The sequence below is a fragment of the Microplitis mediator genome, chromosome 1 (genome assembly GCF_029852145.1).
Source record: "Microplitis mediator isolate UGA2020A chromosome 1, iyMicMedi2.1, whole genome shotgun sequence".
NCBI classification, from domain to species: domain Eukaryota; kingdom Metazoa; phylum Arthropoda; class Insecta; order Hymenoptera; family Braconidae; genus Microplitis; species Microplitis mediator.
Window position 1 is genome coordinate 26,965,445 of NC_079969.1, and position 25,295 is coordinate 26,990,739.

A 25,295-nucleotide genomic window follows, 5' to 3' on the forward strand; every position below is an offset into this window, starting at 1 on the left:
GACTATCTAAACATAAAACTGCCATAATTCTGATTAACTATAAATTTCAAGTTTTTACCACAAGGCCAATTTTGTAAGAAATTTGATTTTCCATGAAATTTATCTGATAAAATTCATACTTTACCCTGAAAAAGTGATAATATTTTGAAAAATTATATTTTTTAGAACAAAATTGCAATTATCTCAGTAACTATCAACTTTACGTAATTTTATTATAGGACCTTTTTTGTAGAGAATTAAATTTCCGATCAAAATTTGTTGGAAAAAAAATTTTAAACTTCTAACTTTAGCGGGATTTGGCGAGCCTAAGATATCGACCTACAATTTTTTTTGTTTTCCGAAAAATTTTTTTTTTTGTACAAAGAAAAATTTTTTTGGTATTAACAATGAAAATTCAAAAAGCGGATTTTCAGCCCACCCTACTCAGCAGCCTGGTAATCAAAATCTGTTGGACATAGTACAACATTGACACTTATATATTTACTCTTACACACATACATTCGTACACATTTATCCCTAGCGGATCCGAATTACGGTAAATACAATGATTTACCGTAATTTGCCGTAATTTACGGTGCCTAGCAAAATTACCGCAAATTACGGTAATCTACGGCAAATTACGGTAAAATGCCGTAATTTACGGCGAAATGCCGCAAATTTACGGCAAATTTGCGGTGAAGCTGCGGTAAATTTGCGGCAATGTTGCGGTGAAAGTACGATAGTTTACGGTAAAAAGGCCGCATTTTCGCCGTAAAGTTGTGGTAACAGTGCAGTACTTTACCGTAGAAGTTTTGTAAAATTGCAGTATTTCACCATCTAATTGCGGTAAATTTGCTGTATTTTACTGTAATGTGAAGCATTTCACTGGAATGTCTGTTGATAATCGGATATTTGACTGTAAACAACTGTCTTTACTTGACACTTCGGTACCGTGTCTTTAAGATTTGGTATTGTGTAGTGCTGGATATTATTCAAATCCCTAGCAGATCCGAATTACGGTAAATTGCTGTAATTTACCGTAATTCGGATCTGCTAGGGATATTTACACCTATCATACACACACAATATAGTACACATCATACATTACATTCATATATTATATTCCTACTGTAATTATTAAGTTAGTTCTGTTCAATAAACTGTCTAGCGTAGACGTGTTCTCTTTCATTTTCAAAGTCACGTATCAACGCCTACCTATTCATTTTTACCACCAAAATCATTAGTTTGTAATTTGCAGAATGTAAGACTTCTATTCTATCAAGCAAAAAATAGCAGTTCCATTTTTAATCCAATGGATACTCGATAAATCACTTGATAAATTTACATCCATGATATTATTAGATAAATTACCATCCTGATCAATCAAATCGCGTTCACTAGTCGACTTATAAAGTGGACATGCATACGAACCATCCAATAATTTTTCTTCCCTAATTTTCGGTGTCCACCGAATAACATCAATGCAATATAGTGATTGTTTCGGATTACTATCAACTAATTTCTTGTTAACTTGATCCCAGCGCGCGCCCGATAAATATAAGCTACAAAAATCCAAAAATTTATCATCCTGCGCAATCGAGTCTTGCGAAGTCAAAATTTCGAATCCGAAATCTAAATCACCAGCGGGTATTTTTAATTTTCTTGCGAACATACATCCTGCCGCAGAAATTAATCTCTTGGGAAATTCAAACGCGCCGAGCCAAAGTTCCCTACAGTTTCCTTCTATCGTTTTTTTGAAAAATTCAAAACGTCTGTTAAGATTTTTAATGAATTGCGGCAACGATTTTCTGTGATTTTTACTATTCCCCAAATAAAACCACGAACAGGGAACAAGATTGTTAATTAATTTTGAATAATCTTCGTTAATTAATAACGATTTGTTTATACAGTTAATTGTTTTATTGTAAATTACAATTTCTTCTATAAAAACGGCGTTCAAAAATTCTAAATCCCAGTTTTTTTCCCGCGCTAGCACAATATCCAGCAACGCAGGGATTTTTTCTCGAATTTTTTCAATTACGTCATCCTGCGAAGTTTCATTATCGACTTGTTCGTTTAGTTGTAAAATACAACCAAAAAAATCATTAACAATAAAAGTGTCTCTTCTAATTTCCGCGTTTACGTCAACGCCAAAAACTTCCGCGGGCGTGTAATTTTTTAATTTATTTATATGCTTAACAAAATCCTGATATTCGCAGCGATTCGGTATAATGTAGTCCGTAAAAAATGAGTAATTAACTTCATTTACAATCTTATCATTACAAAAGTCATCAAATATCGTAATCAAATATTTTTTGTCAAAATCATCCAAAATTTTACCCCCGTAATTACAATCGCACACAATATACTTCAGTGCTTCGAAAGGTACATAGTCATTGTCGTTCAAAAATGTCTGCAATTGTTTAACAGAAATCGATAAATCGCAGTGACAAAAATCGTAATTTACATTCCAACCCTGCAGTCCAAAATAATTTCGCTCTCGTACCGCGGCGTGGAAGAACGAGAATGAATAGATTAATTTTGAAAAAATTTTGTCTTTTCCAGGACATCCGTTAAAAAAATTCGTGTTCAATGGATCGGAATTGTAAGAATTGATCAAAGTTTGTTTCAAATTTACTGGCGCGTCGTAAGTTATTTTAACAGCATCCTGGAGAATATCGATTGGGAATCGATCAGTGGGGAAACTCGATAACCAAAGCCGGAACTCAAGATCGGTATTCGTTGTGTCCAATTTTTCGCGTATTTTTTCCAACTGCGGCATCCAATCTATCGCTAGATGACAGTTTTGTAAAAATATCCAGCCCCCGTTTCTCTGCGCTTCGGATATCAATTTTTGAACTCGACTTTCTTGATTCGCGCCTAGAGAAACTGTAGTCAGTTTCGTCGAGTATCCGGATTTGGTTCCAAATTCTTTTATTAATTTCATAGGTTCCAAGTAAGAGGGCAAAATAAATATCAGAGGAATGAAATAACTGGATTCTAAGTATGATTGATATAAATTTATCGATGATTGCGTCACCAAAACTCCTTTTCCTACTGAAGAAATCAATTTTGATATTTTGATTACTGTTCTATCTGGCCGTATAATTTTAAAAATAATCAATTTTTGGAATTCCGTGCATTGATCTTCCCAAGGAAATGGAAGCAAACTATTTTCAGGATTTCTCTCGTCAAAAAATGCTTTCCAAGATGACTGATTGTCTTGAATACTTACTGGGAGATTTTTGAAAACCTCTAGAGTCTTAGATAATTTTATTATTTCTTCCCAAGATTTTTCGGGTAAGGAAAACATTTTCTTATCCTGAAAATCGTCAACATTCACTGGAGTTGATATAAAAAATTCAAATTCTTCTTTCGAAATTCGTTGGCTGTCTTCCAGAATTTTCAAATAAAGTAAAAAAGAATAAACCAGTTTATGTTTTTCAAAAAGCGCGCTTAGAACACTAGAGTGAAGAGTTTTCGTGAAAGATGTCTTCAAATATTCGATTCGTTTTTTAAGATCAACGCTTCTGTTTGAATTGGCAATTGATTTTATGAACAATTGTGTGAACCAACTGAGAGAAAATTTGTACATACAGTTCAAGTTCGGCAGAGCTGACAATGTGTTGTATAATGTCGCGCAGTAGTACGTGAATTGGTAATAATTTGTGCGAAAACTGTCGATTTCATTTTTTGCCGCCAAAACGGCTTCTTCTTTTTCCCGAATTTGAACAGATAAATTTTTAGAAGAGTCTAGAACTTGAATAGCTGCTTCATCTTCTAGAATATTAACTGTAGAAGTAGAAAGAGTTGTCAAAATATTTTCTTCTTCTTCTTTGAGAACTTTTTTGTTAGAGGCACTTTGTATCAACAAAAGATTGAATTTTTCTTGAAGCTCTGGTCGTTCTCGCGAGATTACGATATCTAGAAGACTTTCCTGAAGAGCATCGTCGGGTAACAGAAAATTAATCACGGTTGTTTTTCGGAAGACATAGGGATCAAAGTTTGGATTGTGAAGCCTCGTTGTCAGGTAGAGCCGGAAGTTTGAATTGTAATTAATCACTTCATTATTTATTTCTTGATGCAGTTGATCGTTTATTTTGTATATGTTTTGTGATAAAATACACTCGAGAGAAGCTATGAAGTCTTCTTCGATGTTTTCTAAAAGCACTGGCTGACCCAATTCAATGCTTTTTTGAATTTCGATCAAAAAATCTGCGCTGACTAATTTAAGAATTTTTATTTTATTTTCTTTTTCCATTTCTCTGATCCAAAAATTTGCTTGATTTTGTGGGTCGATGAACAGACATGGCTGCAAAGATTTTTTTGCAATCACGGCATTTTCCACGGGAAAGCGATTTTTCGGCAGACCGTAGAAATGCCAATTGCTGACAGTAATTTCAGATTCCGCAACCTTAATAAAATTAAATTCACTTGAGCATGAAATTTTCAAATTTTCAATGTAAATCTTCCACGCCCGTAAATTGTTATCACGGTAAGCTGGATGATAGGGGGCAAGATAAGCGATGATACCAGTCATCAAAAGCAAGTCTCCGGATAAATTATCGTAGTACATCTTGAGACAATCAGCCGCCGCCATCCACTTGTTTTTTTCACCTCCAAGACTTCTGATCAGAGCTTCCGCCTTCCTGAGCTTCTGCTCGCAAAGTTCAACCTCGTTTTCCAGCTCCAACTTTTTCGCCAAAGTCGCTCGCAGGCTGTCATTGAGTGCCGTCAATTTGTCGTTCAAAGCCGCCAAAGTTTTCTGCTTCTTTTTCAAAAATTCCTGGGCTTCATTGCACTCTCGTTCAGCAGTAGCTAATTTCTCTTTTTTCGGCGCCACTACCTTAGCAACCTCATCGTAAGACACCATCGCGCGTACCCACTTGCAAAGTCCTTCAGCAGCACTGGACGCTTTCGCCACAATATGCGGCATGAAACTTTTGTCAGTCATGTAAGTTTTTTTGACAACTTGCATCAGAGCCGGCGGTATGTTGTCTTTCTCATAGTCTTTCAAATTCTGTAGAAAATTCATGTCGCCTAGAACTCGTTTGCTGGGTCCCCAGAAATCCATAGACTTTCTACCAGTGATAGGATCGATTACTCGTTCGGCTGGGACTCCTAACATCACGCAAACAGCAGCCATCACGAGCTTCACAGTATCTGGTGGATTCTTCATAGCCTTTACCAAAGTTATATCAGTCGGTTTCAAAGTATTAAGAGCAGCGATCGCGTCTTCGAGGATGGGAATGGCCACTGCCAGTTCAGCTTCACACTCCGATTTCAATGTAGCTGCTACTTTAGCGGCTTTGTTAGCTATTTCTTCATCTCGCGTGACTTGGATGGTGGCATTTTCCACGCTCACATTTTCCGTTTCAATTTCCAGCATCGTTTCTTCAGTTTGTCGAGCTGACCATTCGAGTTGTGGCCGCAACACCGTCAAGTTGGCTTTCATTTGAGTCACTTCCTGAGCTGCTAACTGTAACTTCTTCAAACCACCTAGATAACGATCCTTGGACTCCATCAATTCTTGCTGTTTTTTGGCCATAAGCTTCGCAAAGAGCTTCATCATATGTATAAACGCCGAAGGACTTACGTGAGTCGATCGACCCAATTCATTTCGGTATTTAACGCTGATCTGTTTAGACTCGTCATACAAATATTTACTGGCAGTAATTATATTTTCTTTGACACTACTGTCGATCTTTAGATCCTCGATGAACGCATGGCCGAGTTGAACGAACGCGTCGAGAGGCCAAGGCATGAAACAGTCGACGAAGCAGCAGTTTAATAAATTTGGAAATGACTTTAGTTGCTGACGTAAATTCTTATCGGACATGTTGTAGTACAAAATGAAGTGCAATTTTTCACGGCATTGATTGAAAAAATAGTCCATGACTTCTGTAGTCGCGATCTCAAGATTCCGATCGCCTTTTTGGGCGGGCAGTCGAGCAATCTCGATGATACTCTGTCTCTCCTCAGCAGAAATCAAATCTGGAATCTCTCCGGTACTCATCAGACTGCTGATGTCTTCTAGGTATTTATCCTGAACAAATCTACCGACTACAAAATATGTAGAGTCTTTTCCACAGCCTCCGGAAGTCTTCAGAACCTTCTTCAAATCATTTCTCCATTTACTTAAACTGTAATAAGGATTCACGGTGAGTTCATGGAAATTCTGCTTCTCTATGAAGGCTGCCAATTGAGTTAGAGATTTTCTTCCAGAACCGCCGGTGCAAAGCATCAATAAATGGCCGCCGGGTATCGCCAAAACGCGGCAAACTCTTACCAAATGTTCCAATACATCGGATAAAATTAAAATGTCCAGCTTTTTATCAAACTTCTGATTGAATTCATTCAGATAGTAAGCGACTTTATTTTTCAATGCATCTTTGGATGTTATTTCTTCATACCGACGGCTCGAAGGCTCTTTGTCTGCGTCCATAAAGTTAACAAAAATAAGACTTTTGAAACTCTTACGAGTCAATCGATCATTTTGCTTTGGCAAATGGTCAAAAACTGACTCGAAAGTGTCTTTGAAATTATCTTTCACTGCTTCCTTGATCTTCAAAAACAACCAATCGCTGTCTTCTGTATTAGTAATGCGATCTCCAAAAACCCTAAGGGACTCATGAACCCACAATCTAATTAAAGTTATTTTAGTTTCTGCAGATTCTTTATGAATGAGACTGCATCCACTGACTACCTTCGAGATATCTCGGAGATTAAATTGATGCACTAGATCAGAGGGTACCAATTTACGTTGCATTAAATGATTGTAGACATAAATAGTCGCATTAATCATACCATTAACGCTCCCAATAACGTCCGCGGAAAATTGATTCTTTTTAAAATTGAACAGCAGAGTGTTAGTGAACACTCGAAAAATATTTTCTTTGGTTGGAGAACGCATTGTGTATAAATTAAAGTGTCTCAAAAACCTCGAACACAAATTTTGACGTTCATGTCTCAGCGTCAGTGCACACAAAAATATGACTCTGTCGACAAATACTTTATCAGGTTTTTCTAAGCTGTACCAGTAGCCGTGATCGATGTACTGTCTGATCAAATCCAGCAGAGAGTGTCCTGGATAATTTTCTCCAACGATTATGTTCAAATCATCAACGAAATTAATGCAGAATTTGTTTTTCGGCGGTGCGTAATGCCCTTCTTTAATTTTATTAATTTTGAGCAGAAAAATTCGCTGAGCAGCTTGAGCTGTTATTGTTGATGGGAAATTGAAAGCATTTGTTAGATATTCTGTGTTGGATAATTTATTTTTCAGTAGTAATTTAATGCATGATGTTTTCCCAGTCGATTGGTCGCCACTTATGACAAAAGGTATCCGATGCTTGATGTGATTTTTGAAAATATTTATATGCTTGATTATGTCTACTGTTGGAACGACCGTAAATCCAAAGCCACAGGTTTCTATATTGACGTTTTCAGTTTTCAAAATATCGCTCCAAGTTTTCCAGAGCCCAGTGCCTTTGAATATGTAGGTGTTGTCTTGAATCATCCCTTCGATGGGCAATGAAATTTCGAACTGTTTTATTTCCTCAGGACGGGGATACAAGTCATTATTAGTCCACATCGATAAGCAGAATTCATTGAAAGCTCGTTGAGAGTCTGAAGACAAGCAGCTTCCGACGCTCCAAACTATCGCGAGAATCAAAGCAACTTGAGACCAGATTCCAAAATGATCTTTTTCTGTTTCTTCTGAGTTTTCGATAGCGTCTTTCAGATACATGCCCACTAATTTTAATGTCGAGTGTATGACGTGGATTCTACTGACGTTGATTGTAAATTTGCATGTCTGGTAAGCGAAATCCAGAAATGCGTCCAGAGACCAGTTGAGCAGGGTCATAAAAAATGAGCTATGATTGGCTGGAAATTTTTGGCTTAGAAGCCACGAAGTTGCGTGAGGTTTCCAGCCAACTGACTGAGGTTCCACGTAAATTATTCCACATCGTGATAAAACAGCCGGAGATGCTTGTTCTAGATTATCGGTTTCAAAAATAACAGAAATCGATCTAGTCAACTGAATCTTTTCTCCTGAAGGAAGTAAGAGAATTTTGTTGTCATCCAAAAGAGTACTCAAATTTTCCATCCACGCAGAATTAACCGGTCCGTCGAATATCAACCATTTTCTTACCAACTCTTCATCCTTTACGTACTCACGAAGCAATGAAGTACAGACTCCATCGTTCCACTTCATAGTCTTATCATCCAAATGTCCAAAAAGATTGTCCAGAGTCATAGAATTCTGGTTTATTGAATTGACAACCACATCGACTCCAATTTCGTGTTTTTCAATCTTCAAAAGCGCCAAACATTTTGCTAATGCACGTAGAATTGTCGTCTTTCCGCCGAGAGATTCACCGACGACTACGAAGGCATGTCTCATGTACATCATTTCGAAAATTTGGATTATCTTGAGCTGAAATATTTCGTGGACATGAAGAGCTTCTGTTTGGGCAACTTGGTCAAGAGCTTTCATCAAAGGGCCGTAATTTGGCGGTGGTAGTGAAGTAGGAAAAATGTCTTGAAGAAATTTTTGGAAAATGGTGATGTCTTTTTCTAATAACATGGGTAAAGTGACATCTATCAATGATCTAAGTATCAAAAAATCTTCACTTTCTTCTGGGAATTCAAATTTCAAACCAACAGCTGTCTTTATAATTGCATTTACCGCTCGATAACCGAAATTATATCGTCTACCAGGTGACAGTTGATCCGTGCAAAGTTTCAAAATCTGCTGGATTTTAGTGACCAGATTTTTTGGATCTTCAAATCCAGCAGCAAACAGATTTATTTCACACACTTTATCAATATCTGATCGAGTAAATGCTACAGTCCGAAAGATAACTTTTAAATTGTCGGGTAAATTATTGTATGATGGACACTGCCCTGGATTTATGGTGATCGCTATAAATCCGCCGGGGCGTAAAGGCAAATGGGTGCCTTCAAAATAAACGGATCCAACTTCAGAAGATATCATTCGAGAAATCGAATACATTTGATCTAATGCTGGTGATAAGATCGATAACGCCGCGGCATTTATGTCTTTGAAGCAAACCCACGCCCCGCATGCAATCAATCCTTTAAATATTTTGTAGAGCCTATCAAAAGTGAGTTCCTTTGTGCAGTTTATCAACTGAAACTGCGTTGCTAGAGCTCGTGATAAACTTTTTATCGTCTGGACTTTTCCCGTTGCGGCGGAGCCGACGAGTGCACCGAAAAAGTGGTGACGATCTGCTTCGAAAATAGTGCGGTAGCATCTGTCAGTTAGGGGAGTATTGATAAGAGACGGATAGTCAGTAGTACAAAATTCATACCCGTAATTTTTTGATGCGTTCACCATATGGACTTTGATATTTTCTTGCCAGTAGAATCTCATTTGAACGATCCAATAGAAATCCGTTTCTTTGATTGTCTTGGTGTCGATCAGTTGCTGGACTATTTCTTTTTGGTTACAGAAAATTGTGATAAGAGACATTAGTATTAATCTTTGCCTTCTGTTTGCGAGGTTTTTCAAATCTGCAATTGTACTTGCGATCAAAATATTTTGGTCATCAAAAATTTTATGCAATTTTGTGGGAGTGAAGTCGAGGAAGCATTCTTGAATATTTGAAGTCCAAAATAATTTTGCGAGACACTCAGTAATCATCGCAGGTGACTTCAATTTCGTGAGAGCCATCATGTCGATAGGAAATAAATTATTGACAATTTCTTGCCGTACTGAATCTGTTATTTTTGATTCAACAGACTGTAGCCAGTTTTCGGAACTAGACTCTTTTGGGATGCAGGAAATTCTTTCTTTCAAAAGTAACTCTTCTCTATGATCACTTAAAATTGACACGATTTCGTTACTTCTGTTTACTTTAACATCTTTTATCCCTTGAAAACATTTCTGCATCAATAATTTGATTCTTTCAAAATGACTTTTGTTAAATAGTATCTTTACTATTTCATTATTGGACAAAAAGAAAAACCGCGGGAAAATTAATCTCACGTTATCCAAATGCCTCGAAATCGCTTCGTTAATAATTTCAATTTTTTCCGAAGCTACTATCAACTCCTCATAATACTTCGTAGACTTTCCAATATTTTTGAAAGTGGGTCTGTCCAAAATACTGTCTCTGATCGTGTTCAATGTCTCACCAACTTCAAAGTACAAGTCTGCCTTCAACAGTTTGGTGGCCGACTCATTAGCAAAAATAGGTGACAGAATAAAACATTCGTCCTGAAGTTCATTCCACTTTTGAATGACATCCCGAACACGCATCAATGACTGATAAAAATCCACAACTGCTTCTGCAATCGGTTTTACAAAATACGAACCCTTCATCTCTTGGATCATCACCAAATGTTCCTCAAGTCGTATCTGAATTTCCTGATAGTTAACAAAAATCAATTTATTACTAGCGTCACTTTCTATTACAAAACTGATCCCATCCCATTCGCAAGTCATCATTTCCAATTGCTTTTGCAGTGACAGCTCTTTATTCGCGCTGATACTAATCACCTGGTACTTATCAATATCTTTCATCAAATCTAGTGCGATTATTTTTCGTAAAGTTGTTCCAGCATTTGGGGTAAAGTCTTCGCCGTAAATTGACGACATTTCGGCCCAGTGCCTTCGAGCCAAAGCAGGATTGCACATACAATTTACTAAAGGGACATATTGTTTGAATTCTTTTACGTGTTCCAATGCTTGGAAGCACAATTTGAGCGGCGCTGGCTGTTGCATTGGATCCGGATCGTCAATGACACCCGAAAATCTGAACGGTTTATTAGAAGTCATGTCTTGTTTTATTTTCGTCTTCATTGATCTATTCAACTCCGTAAATTGGTCTAAATAATAAAACGTTATACTGCTAACTTCTTCCGCATTTATGTACTCAAAAGGTCCGTCGATCCATACAGAATTGTGTCTTCTCCACTGATGTATCATCCGAATCAAAGAATAGAATGGCAAAATAATATCTTTCATTTCGTCAACTTTTGGAAAAGCAGTTTCGGGAAATTTGAACAGTTTTTCTTCATTATTTATTGACGATATTTTCTCATCTATGTCGCGAATTTTTATCACAAGAATTTCCAAATATTCGATGTATTCATGGACGCGTTTTGCGTCATCCATGTCGTCAAGAATAACGAACTCAGGAAGAATACTATCGACTTCGATATTCAACGAATTTATTGTTTTTTGCAGCTCGTCTTCTAACTCGCTCTTCATTGCTTCGCACAATGTATTGCTTTGATTGAAAATTGACTCTATTAATGACAACCAGTTTATAGTTTTCTTATTCAGCTCAATGTGTTCTTCCCTCAAGCTCGTGATTTGCAAAAGCGCACTCAGCATTTCTACGGATTCAAAGATTTTATCTTCCAATTTTTCAACGGTAATTTTTGAAGCCATGCCCATATTCTCTGTCAGTTCAAAAAGTGCTTTTGTATTGTTTGGGACATCGAGAGCTTTGCTTTCCAAAATTTCAAACTCCTGACAAATAGACGCATTGAATTGCCAATGATACGAGACCAGTTTATTTACCAAAATGCCATTTATTTCTGAAATTATCTCTTTCAAAGTTTCTTTAGCCTTTAATTGACTCAATCGCCCGATTTCATAATGAACGTACGAGTTCATCGCGTTTGCTTTCTGCAAGTATTCATTGAAAACTCGTACTTTGTCGCAGTAAAAATTGAAATCATTGTCCTGCGATACCAATTTAATTATATTCGCTCTTGTTTCTCCAGCACAAACGAAATTAAATTCGTCGTTAACTTTTTTGAAGAATTTGCTCAGCGGCTCAAAGAGATCAATTATTACGAGACTCAAATGGTCGTGAGATTTTTTTATAAACCAATCGGGAACTTTGACATCAATGTAATTTTCTTCAGGATTTGAATTTACGCTGCAGTTGAATGGCAACAAATTTCGGGCGATATTTTCGATGTCTGTGATAATTTGATGGTAAATTCTGGCGACTTCTTCGATCGACGGGTCAATCAACAGACGGCCATTTCTACAAACGAGTTGGAAATTTATCTGCGGACAACTGCGAGTATCTTTGATTGTCTTTATGATGTGTTCGATTGTTTGCATGACTGTGTACAAAATTTGCTGGACAAATAAATTAGTAATGCAGCTCATAAACTGAGGAATTTTCTTAGCGGAAATATTTTTCAACATTTTTGGATTCGATACCGATTTTATCACTTCTTTGTAGTACTCGTGTTTTATTTTTAGTGATCCGCTTCTTATATTTTTCGCGACCATGTCACTGAAATCTGATATTTCCAACAAACCGAGGCTTCGATAGTCAGCTAGATTTACAATAGTAGGAAGTAATGATGAGCGCGCGGTTACGATAACAAATTTTATTAAACTGTGAGATAAAAAATAATTTTTCATAAGAGATTCGCGGTTTTTTTTAAACGATAATTTTCTGGAATTGTCTGCGCTTTGGTATTCATTGGTGGCAACTTCTGGCTGCTCTTTTGAATCGCTTACGACGATAGATTCTATTGCGAAAGTTTGCATATCAGCAAGATAAATTTCTTTTACTTCGTGCAACAAATTTTTGAGGAGTTGCGGATAACGCAGACGGTATTGAGCTGAGATCAGAGCTAAAATGTTGAGTTCCCATTGGGTAGAAAGCCCGCTGACGGGAATTTCTTCCGCCCAGTCGCGTAATTTTGTTATATAAAAAGACTTTGGCAACTTTGGTTTAAATACTGCTTCTTGTTGGTAATTTTTATTTTTAGCAGACGATGTTTTGTTACGTCTTCGTTCGGAAATGTATTTTTTTATTACATTTGTTTCTTCGATTAAATTTAATGAAGGTACTGGTGTTAATTGTAGATCCGTTGGTTTGTAATCCGAAAAAATGTGAAAATCGTTGGCCTCGTCGCCCATTACCGCTGAAAAATATAAAAGTAAAATAGATTGAAATTTTATTTTTACCGCAAATTGTCGTTTTTATCCGATAAAGTCAAATTAGATCTACTTTCATTTCAATCCATTTTCTTATTCATGTAGACCAGACCTAAAATTTTTTTTCTATACAAATTTCGAAATACTTTTGTGATATGAGCTGTTTTTAAATGATGTAACTCATCTCGAGCCACCTGAAAATTTTTTACGACGACGACGGATTGATTTTACTTATTTTTGAAATTTTGAAATCTATTTTTGAATTTTTGAAATCTAGCCCATTACTAGCTGATTTTTAGCGAGATTTAGATCATTATCAGATTTTTGAGGGCTTACGGGTACTTATTCAAAAAAAATAGATAAATCTAGCCCATTCTTAGCTGGCTTCTAGCCAAAAGTGGCCCATTATTAGACTTATAAGGGCTTACGTGTACCTATTCAAAAAAAATAGATAAATCTAGCCTATTCTTAGCTGGCTTCTAGCCAAAAGTGGCCCATTATTAGACTTATGAGCGTTTACTTGTACCTATTCTAAAAAATAGATAAATCTAGCCCATTCTTAGCTGGTTTCTAGCGAAAAGTAGACGAATCTAGCCCATTACTAGTTGACTTTTAGCCAGATTTAGACCATTATTAGATTTTTAAGGGCTCACGTACCTATTAAAAAAAAAGTCGACGAATTTTGCCCAATACTAGTTAAATTTTAATGATAATGAAGTTAGCCGACGTCCAATAATATTTGGATTTTTTTTTAAACAATAAATTAAAAAAAAAAAATATTTGAAAAAATTGCACCTATAGTTTATTAAATTTTCTACACGTGCATATTTTTAGTTTTTTTTTTTTTCAAATTAAGTTGTTCAAACACAAATTCAAAAATTTTCAACTGTCTGCTAACTTCAGGATCATGACTTTTAACCAGATTTAGACCATTATTAGCGGATGATCTAGAATGCGGATGATCTAGAATAGATTTTCAGTCAATCGATCGCCGTAAAAACAAATAGATTTCGTCTGTGTGCCTGAGAGGAGAAATTTCGAACTGAGTTAACTTTTGCCGCCACAAAGCCATCTATTTATCGAATTCAAAACTACTTTGTATGTTCGATAACAGTTTCGACCTATCGACCCGACCCCCACTTTACTCCGGTCGATATTTTCCACTTCTACTTTTCAACCCACATATTTATTTTCATACGAATTTATAATTCCAACCTAAAAATTCAAAGACGTATAAAATAAAATCATTCAACTTCAAGAAATTAATAAAAACTGTTTGTTTATTCATTCCATGTTTTTTTATTACCAATTTTAAAAAATTATAATCAACAATGAGTAATATTTACATCCTAGAACCTCCGTCTACTGGCAAAGTGAGTAATTTTCCAGAGTTAATATTTTAAAAATACTCTAATTAATTTTATTGATTCGTAAATTATTTTTCAAGGTACTTTTGAAAACTAGTGTCGGCGATGTCGACATCGAACTATGGACCAAAGAGGCACCGAAAGCCTGCAGGAATTTCATCCAACTTTGCATGGAAGGATATTACAATGGAACGATTTTCCACCGACTTGTCAAGGGTTTTATTGTCCAAGGAGGCGACCCCACTGGTACAGGTGAAGGCGGCGAAAGTATTTACGGTCATCCATTCAAAGTAATCTATTCAATTATTTCATTTTTCTCGATCTAGTCTAGTCTTTGAAAACTGATGTGTGTTTTGTCATTTTCCAGGATGAGTTTCATACCCGGCTACGGTTCTGTCGCCGCGGTTTGGTCGCGATGGCAAACGCTGGCAAAGACGACAATGGCTCACAATTTTTTATTACACTTGGAGCGACACCGGAGTTACAAAATAAACACACGATATTTGGTAAAGTCACTGGGGAAACGATCTATAATATTTTGAAATTAGAAGAAGCTGAAGTCGATCACGTAAATATTTTTATTTGTTTACTTATTAATTAATTAATTTTTAAAACTGAAACCTTTAATTATTAATGATACTGAAGTTAGCAGACGTCTAATAATTTTTTGATTTTTTTTAGACGATAAACCAGAAGAAAAAAAATATTTGGAAAAATTGCACCTGTAGTTTTTTAAATTTTCTACATATGCATATTTTTAGTTTTTTTTTCTTCAAATTTAATTGTTTAAAAATAAATCCAAAAATTTTGAATTGTCTGCTGACTTCAGGATCATTAATTATTATGAGAGTGAATGTAGCAGACATGAGACAATTTATAAATTTGAATTAAAATAATGAAATGTAAAAAAATTGCGCGTACAGATTTGGCTTTTATCTATACATGTATTTTTTTATTTTTACTCCACTTACATTTTATTCATTGATTGTAAAATTTAAAAAATGGACAATTGTCTGCTATAATCACATTTATTAATTATTGAGGGCATTCTCAGACAGTGACTCCTAATTTTTAAAAATATGTGATTATTCTGAACTGTCATTGGTATTAAAATTTTATTAGTTGGTTAAAAAAAAAATTTAAGAATTAATTGAAAAAAGTTCAAGTTGGAATTTCGCTATGATCCTGAAGTTAACAGACAATTTAAAATTTTCAGATTTTTTTTAAACAAATCAATTAAAAAAAAAAATAAAAAAATCCACATGTAGAAAATTTAAAAAACTACATGATACTGAAGTTATCAGATGTCTAATAATTTTTGGATTTTATTTTAGACAGTAAATTATAAGAAAAAAAAAATTTGAAAAAATTGCACCTGTAGTTTTTTAAATTCTCTACATGTGCATATTTTTATTTTTGTTTTTTTTTTTCTGATTGATTTGTTGAAAATAATCCCGAAAATTTTTAATTATCTGCCAACTTCAGGATCATAAAAACTACAGGTGCATTTTTTAAAAATTTATTGTTTAAAAAAAAATCCAAAAAATTTCTGACAGTTGACATTAATTAGGAGTTTCATAAAATTTGTAAAATAAATTTCAGTAAAGTCTTCATTTCAATTTCGTAATTCGAATTTTTAAATTTGGTAACCGAACATTTCAAAAAATTTTTTTTGACTCCTAATTTATAAAAACTGTGAGTAATTTTCTTAAATTATTTTTTTACTTAAGGTATTAATTTATTTTAATTAATTGATAGAATTTTAATACGGATATGACAGTCAGGTCATTGAAAATTTTTAAAAAGTGGCCGGCACTCTAAGAAAAGACTTGAGAGCCAGTTTTTATTTTCAAAATTCTCAGTTTCCTTTAATTTATTCCATAATATTTTTTTTTTAGGATGACAGGCCAACGTATCCACAAAAAATAATAAAAAGTGAAGTTTTATTGAATCCATTCAAAGATATTGTACCCCGAGTATTAAATACTGTTGAAGATAAACCAGCCAAAGAATCAAAACCCAAAGTATCTGGTGTCAAGTAAGTTTTTGATAAAAAATTTCCTGTTTAAAATTACTAATAAATTTTTTTTCTCACTCAAGGAATTTTAAATTACTATCTTTCGGCGAAGAAGCTGAAGAAGATGAAGAAGAGTTCACTGTTTTAAATAAACAATTCGGTGGAAAAAGTAAATCCGCTCATGACCATTTGGATGATCCGAAGTTGAGTTCTTCTGTTACCGTCGAACCAGCGGGACCGCCGAGTAAAAAGAGGAAAGAAGATCGCAGCAGCGATTGGGAGAGTAGTGACGATGAAGCTAACGAAGAAGATCGTTCTAAAGCTCAAGAAAAAGCCCAGTAATTATTTTTATTTTTTTTCTTCATCTGCTGCTCAGTTGGTTCATTTTTTTTTTTTAATTGACCGATTTTTTATTTTTTTACAGAGAAATGAAAAAGAGGATCATTGAGAAGTTGAAGGAAAAAAAAGAAGAGAAAAAATTGAGTGACAAAAAGAAAAAGGAAGTGAGTTATGAAGAAGCTGATAAAGAATCCAGCGAGGAAGAATATTATCTAGGGAAGGAACGTTTTGATGAACGTAAAAAGCAGGCGTACGTATTTTTTTTTTTTTAGTAATTAATTAATTAATTTAGTATGAAGTTTTTCTATCGATTATTGATTTAAAATTAATAAGTGTTCGTTTACAGAGATGCGATTAAAAAAGAAATACGAGACTTGAAACGCGGCGTGCAGCGCGAAAAAAAAGATAAAGAGACTAAAGAGCAAGAAAAGTTGGCCGAGGAAGAAAAGAAAGCGAACAAAGGAAAACTAATTGAAGAATTTGTCGAGATTCCGAAGTACAAAGAGGCGTCGAAGAAAATTTCATTGACTGGAGCGTCGCGGGACAGTTTTACCGTCCAGATGTTGAACAAATTCCGTAGTAAGTTACACACCGTCAAGGAATCGACCTCCGATGGCAGCACTAGTGACAGCAAAACGACCAAACCCAGAGTCGACGATGATGACGATGATGATGATGAGTCATGGATGACCCAGACCCTGGTCTGCGAGGACAAGAATCCGACTCTAGCCAAAGACGCCAACACCAAAAACGACGACTGGTTCGAAATTTACGACCCGCGGAACCCGCTGAATAAACGCAGAAGAGGTGAAAATTCTGATGGGAAAAAGGGCCAAGGGCGCCATCACTATCGAATATAATTATTATATTTTTATATTTAATTACCGCTTGTATATTTGTGAATATATGTAATAAATTTTTTCTGCTAGTATTTAAAATTATATATTTTGTATTTTTCACAGACGTTAATTTTAATTAGTAATTAATTATAAATTTAATTTTACTCTAAACTTTTTTTTAATTTTATCAAAAAATTTTTATTGTCACGCCAGAGTTCATAATTAAGACTACAATTTTTAATTAAATTGTTTAATTTTGACATTTAATTTTTTTTTTTATTCAAATTAATAAAGAAAATTTATGATACTAAAGTTAGCCGACGTCCAAAAATTTTTGGATTTTTTTTAAACGATAAATTATTAAAAAAAAAAAAATTTCAAAAAATTGCACCGATAGTTTATTAAATTTTCTACACGTGTATATTTTTATTTTTATTTTTTTTTTAAATTAAGTCGTTGAAAAAAAAATTCAAAAATTTTTAACTGTCTGCTAACTTCAGAATCATGAATTTAGCCGACGTCTAATAATTTTTGGATTTTTTTTAAACGATAAATTATTAAAAAAAAAATATTTGAAAAAATTACACCTATAGTTTATTAAATTTTCTACACGTGCATATTTTTATTTTTTTTTTAAATTAAGTCGTTGAAAAAAAAAATCGAAAATTTTTAACTGTCAGCTAATTTCAGGATCATGAGAATTTTATTTGCAGTAAATTTTTTTTTTTTAAAAACCGGGAGTCAAAAATTCTTATCACCCGATACAATTTTAGTTCATAACTCCCGGAAGGAAAATAAATTACTCCCAAACTGCTATTGTAAAAAAAAAAAATTGAATAGTCTAATTCGGCGGCTTACTCTCTATGTAAAAGCCAATTAAGTAATACAATAAAATTATAATCGAGATAAATTATTTAATAGCAAAGATGCTCTAAGATCTCATGGCACACATAATAAATTGATAAGGTACCGATATAAAGAGACATTAAACAAATTAAATAAAAGATAGACGCATTAAATCCGACAGTCAGTACGTTGACAGCAACTGTCGCGGATCATATTTATTTATATTTTTCTCAACACAATCAAGTACCCAGTACATAAAAAAAAACAACACTTGTTACTTTAAAAAATAGTAGATAAAAAAAATAAAGTCGCTACTAATTTATATATTTTTTAATGATAATTTATTTCTTTTATCATATCGTTGAGTCATCGATTGATATCACAGCTCATTTGAATTCTAATGATACATGTCTTTGTATGTCTCAACTTCTGGGCACACGGCCAGAAGAATAAATTAATAACGCACTTGCTTATATAATTATTTATATTTATATATATTTATAAACAATTGTGAAAACTTTTGCGCATATAATTTTTCATATTTATTAAGACTGTGATTTTTTATTTGTTGTTTAAATACTTCGCAGTGTATCAGGTGATTTTCGGTGATAAAAATGTCAACAGTTCCATTAAAATTAGACATGTACGGTAAGAAAATATATTTTAATTATTAATTGTTTATATTTATTTTTTATTAATAAAAAAAATTTAATAATCTTCATAATTTTTTTATCGAACTATTAGTTAATTATTTTTTTTTTATTATTTAAATTTGATAAGATAACATTTGACATTCAAAATAATATTTATATAAATAATTAGTATTAATTTTATTTGTTTATGAAAATTAAATAATTAATTTGCTGTTAAGAATTCAAATAATTGCGAATTAATGAATTATTTATGTGGAATTTAATTAGAATTAAATTGTCAGTAGAAAATTTTCCGCTGCATATTTTTTTAATCAACGTCTAGATGTCTGGATGTATATCTTTTATCGTAAGATATGAGAAGTAATGTGGAATATAAATATAATTGATTATTTATCTAGATGAAGATTCACGGCCCCGGGACTGGGACCCGAAGAAAACGGAATGTCGGGGCCCGTTGAAAATCGCACGCTTGTGTATCTTAGGAATTTTTCTGCCCGCGGTTTTGGTCGCGGGTCCGGTTTATTTGCGGTATCGCGTGTATTCTGAACAACTGTACCCGCTGGCTGCTTCTGATCAGAGGTTGATTGACGCACGTGTCTCGACTACTTGGTGTCAGGTGGGTTTTTTAATAATTTCACTTTTAAACTGATAAATTAATGTCTGATTGTTGGGTTAAAGAAAAGTTTTATTGACTTGCAGTTTAATTTTAATTACCAACAAAAAATATGATCAGGATTTTGAATTGAATCTGAATTTTTTTGTACCAAAGTTTAAGAAATTTGAAATTTTTCGCGGGAAAAATCTATACGCTGAAAAATTAGGAGTGATTTTGAATTTTAATTTAATTCGAAGTCATTCCGTCACTTGGAGTTACGGAGGTTAAAAAAAATCACTCCCCCTACGGAGTAAAGGGGGAGTTTGTTTTTCCCTGGGTTCAATTTTACTCCGGATTAACTCCGCTAATTATTTACAGAGTAATTTTTCTCAGTGTATATTAGGGTGATTGTTAAAAATTAAATTTTCTCAGGCGGCCATAAAAAGCTTCTTTTTAATGAAAAAATACGTGGGGAATTTGGTTTTTTTATTTTAAGTAAAAAGAACACGTGCCGCAGGATGATCATAATTTTTTGATACAATCGCGGTTTTTTTTAAATATCTCATAAAATATGCAGATTAAAGGAAAAAGTCATAGGAACAATTGTGTAGGAAATTAAATTCTTGACAAAAAAGGTCATGTTTATTTTTTTTATAAAATGAGTATTTATGAAGATATTTTAAAAAAACTTTTTTAGATCTTATCAATTGAGCATTTTAAGGATTACGAATGTTAAAAATAACATTTTTTCTTAAATATAGACAACTTCGTAACTCGTAACATATCAATCAATGTTTGTTGTAGTTTCTACATCTATATACTTAGAAAAATGTTATTTTCAAAATTCGTAATCCTTAAAATGCTCAATTGATAAGATTTAAAAACGTTTTTTTTAAATATCTTCATAAATACACATTTTATAAAAAAAATGAACATGACCTTTTTTATCAAAAATTTAATTTCCTACAAAATTGTTCCTATGATTTTTTCCTTTAATCTGCATATTTCATGAGATATTTAAAAAAAACCGCGATTGTATCAAAAAATTGTGATCATCCTGCGGCCCGTGTTCTTTTTACTTAAAAAGAAAAAACCAAATTCCCCAGGTATGTTTTCACTAAAAAGAAGCTTTTTATGGGCCGCCTGAGAAAATTTAATTTTTAACGACCACCCTAGTGTATTTAAAATTAATAAATAAAATTGTTTAATTTATCGAATAAAAAATTCCACTCCATAAATTAGCTGATATGATTATTATTTATTATAGAGACAAGTTGTTAAAGTAAATACGACATTCAATGCATATTTGATTAACGGTGAACCCAAGATTAAAGTTGAAACGACACCAGTCTCTATGACGAGACATTTGGTCTTGGAAGATGATATGAAAGAATACTGGGGCTTTTATCTTTTGCGTGGGAGCAGTGTCACTGTTTCTACTTGTGTAAGGTATTTTATTTATTTAGCTAATTTATTTTTTTTTAAATTCACTAACAGCCATTCAAATTAATGATCTTGAAGTCACCCGACAATTAGTAATTTTCCGATTTTTTTTCAACAAATCAATTACAAAAAAAACAAAAACAAAAAAATGCACATGTAGCAAATTTAAAAAACTACAGGTGCGTTTTTTTCAAATATTTCTTTTTTATAATTAACTATTTTTAAAAAAATTCAAAAACTATTAGACGTTGGCTAACTTCAGTATCATTTTAAATTAACGTCCATTAAGTCAAAATTAAAAAAATTTTCGGAGTGAGCCGAAGCGAATGACTGTCAATTTAATCCCCTTGGAGTAAAATTTACTTTTAATATTAACTCCGAATCGGAGTTAATGCGGATTTTTAAAAATCGTTTACTCCGAAATCACAAATAAAATTAACGAATGCTTTAATTAATTAATTAAAAATTTTAAAGCGTAAATTTAATTGATAAGAATTATAATAAAAATTAATTGACTTATTTTGCTGATTGATAATTATTTTAGATGGCCCGGAGCATCGCTGACAATAATCCGCGGTCATAAACACTTACATGAGTGCGCATTTATCGGTGACAATAGTAGTGAAGAGTTGGAAGAATTATTAGAGATAGCTGAGGAAAAAGGAATATTAAACGGCACCGGCTTATCGCAGCTTAAAAACGTAAGATTTACTGTTTAATCCACCTTATAAAGTACTCGAGATAACACCAAACTATTTTATCTTCTAATTACGTTGATAGCGATAACTATTTTCATTATGTTTTACTATTTCACGTCTTATGTAATTTTTTTTAGAACGCTCGGAGTAATTTACCAAAAAATATGAAGCGCGTGCAGCCGGGGGTCCACTTCCATCACCAAAAAAATACACTCTACAGTGCTACGAATATCGCGAATCATTACAACAGCCATGAACTTGACGCTCCGGCGATGCGGGAAATTTTGAAAAATCTTTTTGCCAAAACTTTGGAGACCAAAAACAAACAAAAGTCCAATCCGCATCATCACTACGAAGGAGTTTACAGAGACAGCGTTAATATCGACAGACCGCCAGTTAGTTTCGACAATTTTTCCTGGATTTCCGAGCAACTGAAGTCTTTGGAGAAGATGACCGAGAGCCCGGTGTTGGAAAACGTTAAAACCACGACGGAGTTACCGGAAACCGGAGATGAATTTGTGGAGAAAAAAGTAAACGGTGAGCAAACTTCGACGGAAGTTTTCAAAGATATTTTAGAAAAAATAAATTCACTAGGCGACCGCGGGAAAAGTATCATTGGGAAACTGATAGCGACATTGGATGAGTCGAAAAATAAAACGCGCGACTGGACCAAAGTTTTGCACAACGCGATTCAAAATTCGACGATAAATCCCGCGGTGAAGAAGCGTCTCAAGCGGCAATTGGTCTTGTCTTCCCCATTGCAAGAGGCTCTGAATGCTGAAGCCGACGCCGAAGACGCGGCAGTTGAAGAAGAAGACTTGAATCCCGACGGAATCGCCGAAGACCGGGGTTCGGTAAACGAGTCGACGTTAAACGACCGCAGCAATTCGGAATTCTGGAGCTCCTTCAGCAGCTCCGAGGAACGTTTACTAGACTGCAAAGGCCTGATCCTAAATCTCCCCCTGACTCCCCATCATTTCTGTTCGCCCAAATACGAGAGCCAGCACTCGGCAGCGTCGATGGCCAACGCCGTTACCTATCGCGTTCCCATTGACGGCTACTACTTTTTCGTCTTCAGTTCTGAAAACGAAGTGCAGTCCAATTACATCCGCATACAATTTGATTTGCTGAAGACGGCCTACAATACGTCCCAGCCGATTTTCGAGTGCAAAAATTCAACCCAGGAATGCGCGTTGCCGTTCAATTTCTTCAGCTGGGAACGGACCGTTTTGGAGCTTCCCGTCACGAGCAACGATTCTCAGTGGAATGAAGAGTACGTCGTCGTATCTCAGTGCGAGCCACGTACTGCTATTTATCTTGTTTGCATGATAACAGTACCACTACTTATTCTTTTATTTGCATTTCATTAATTCTATAAATAAAATTTAAAAAAAAATTCTTGCCGTCAGTTTAAAAACGGGGAAAAGTTTACAACAAAAGACTAGATATCAGTATTTTACTCTCATTTTGTTATCAATACCTCAAAGGCGCGTGATAATTAATATTGTAAATAAATAATAATAATAATAATTATAGTGATAATGTACCTGTAAGACTGTTAAGCTGTGCTAAGTTTATTGTTTTTGATTCTTTTAATAATAATGATAATAATGATAAGAAGAAGAAGAAGAAGAAGAAGAATTAGTTGTTACGGTATTAAATTCACAGGAACCACTAAAACAAAAGTCGTGATTTCTTAATTGATAAATCTTAATTACTTAAATTTAAAAACCTCTTTAAGTATAAAGGATAACAGTTTTTGTGTTTAATTAATATCCGTGCTGGAGGTGAATCCGTTTCGTTTAATCCATAATATTTTTCGCTGGCAACGCTCCCCCGAACCACCAACTGAACTATACTTTGCTTTACTACAGTAATAATAACAACTGTAGACCCTACGGATACATTTGACCTCCTGATACTGTGTATATTCTACACTAATGCAATAATCACGGTATATGTATATATATGTATAAATGTAGTTATTACTGTAGATGTAGGTCCACAGCAAGTGAAAGATCGAAGGGCGGAGCATCCCTTATCAGTGAGAAACACTCCTCAGTTGATCCTTTAACAATTACTGTAAAAAACACAATTACTTTATTGTAATAAATAAATAAATTTTTTAAAAATATTTGTTGGTAATTCTGTAATAATTAAGATTTTTTTTTATTTTTATTATTTTAATACAGGGTAAAAAATCGGGAGTAATCACTCCGGACGGATTTTATTTAAGTCCGGATTTACTCCGTCACTCGGAGTTTTTGAAAAAATCATTCCGCATATAGAGTAAAGGGGAAGTTTTTTTTTCTAGGAGTGATTTTGGAGTGAACTAGATTTTATTTAAAGGTGACCGACCAAATGAACTTTGAAAATTGAACTTGAAAATTTGAACTTTTATGAATTATGAAAAATTATGAAAAAAAAATTATTTTTGATGAAAGAAATACTAAATTATTCAAAGTTCAAACTTTCTTGATTCAGAACTCTAATTTGAAATAATTCAAACACGCTCCGGAACAATTCAAAGTTGTCAAAATTGACTATATATAGATATACACTTCAGCATGGATTGAATTATTCCAAATTAGATTTCTGAATCAGGGTTACCAAAGTTCTAATCGCCAAAGTTTAAATTTACCAAAGTTCAAATTTGCAAAAGTTCAAAGTGTAAAAGTTCAAATTTTCGAAGTTCATTAGGTATAGAACCTATTTAAATGCATTTACTCCGATTTGAAGTTTTTATATTAAAATTAGTTCTTCTTGGAGTGAATTTTACGCCAAGGAGATTAAAGAAATACAGGCTTCGACTTCGCATTTACTCTGGATTTAATTCGCGTTGACTACGCAAATTTCTTACAGCGTATTGATAATTAATTAATTATGTGTACGCTGTCGAAAATTATCAGAGGGAATGCGGAGCGGATGACTGTATTTTTTTAATCCTCTCAGAGTGAAATTTACTCCGAATAGGCTTAATTTTATATTGAAACTCCGGTTTGGTGTGAAATCAACCCCTACAAGGAGTTTATTTTAATCTTCAAATTCTGGATCGAATGCGGATTTAAATAAAATGCAGATCACTCCTGGAAAAATAAACTCCCTTTTACTCCGTACTGGAAGTGATTTTTTTTACTCCATAACTCCGAGTGACGGAGAAAATTAGAATTTAAATAAAATCCGTAATCACTCTGAATTAACTCCCGATTTTTTACAGCGTGGATGTGAATGTTGATTTAGATGTTTTGTAATTTAAAAAAATGAAATGATTGTCAATAATAAGACAAACACTTGTGATGGGATTAATATGGTGTGGCTGGTGTGTTGCGATAAGGAAAATTGATTTCACCCTCACTTCTCACCCAAATGTATATGTATATGGGGATGAATGTTGAATTGCGTTGACGTTCATGGGACACTGCGCAAACTGGGTTTTGTTACGCCTCTTTTTTATTGACACACCCTTTTAAATTATTTTTTAAATTATTTACTACTGCAAATAATTCTTAACTTCGTCATAAAAAATAAAAAATATCAAGTACTTAATTAAATTAATCAGTTGAGAAAAATTTTACT

At 33.9% G+C, this 25,295-nt stretch overlaps 3 protein-coding genes across 3 annotated transcripts; 2 read left to right on the forward strand and 1 right to left on the reverse strand.

Annotated features, from left to right (window-relative positions):
• Positions 1-1,109: 1,109 nt before the first annotated feature.
• Positions 1,110-12,368, reverse strand: LOC130673489 (dynein axonemal heavy chain 7-like). The gene has a single exon (XM_057478511.1). It carries the CDS (start codon positions 12,263-12,265, stop codon positions 1,250-1,252), a length of 11,016 nt encoding a protein of 3,671 aa, XP_057334494.1. The 5' UTR covers positions 12,266-12,368; the 3' UTR covers positions 1,110-1,249.
• A 1,741-nt stretch (positions 12,369-14,109) lies between these two features.
• Positions 14,110-17,605, forward strand: LOC130673565 (spliceosome-associated protein CWC27 homolog). Its single transcript, XM_057478620.1, has 7 exons — positions 14,110-14,295; positions 14,370-14,579; positions 14,657-14,857; positions 16,188-16,327; positions 16,390-16,644; positions 16,731-16,895; positions 16,992-17,605. Exons 1-7 carry the CDS (start codon positions 14,254-14,256, stop codon positions 17,503-17,505), a joined length of 1,527 nt encoding a protein of 508 aa, XP_057334603.1. The 5' UTR covers positions 14,110-14,253; the 3' UTR covers positions 17,506-17,605.
• Positions 17,606-18,196: 591 nt separating this feature from the next.
• On the forward strand, positions 18,197-23,649 carry LOC130672404 (uncharacterized). The gene is made up of 5 exons (XM_057476977.1): positions 18,197-18,978; positions 19,382-19,599; positions 20,846-21,027; positions 21,566-21,722; positions 21,857-23,649. Exons 1-5 carry the CDS (start codon positions 18,945-18,947, stop codon positions 23,087-23,089), a joined length of 1,824 nt encoding a protein of 607 aa, XP_057332960.1. The 5' UTR covers positions 18,197-18,944; the 3' UTR covers positions 23,090-23,649.
• The last annotated feature ends 1,646 nt before the right edge of the window (positions 23,650-25,295 follow it).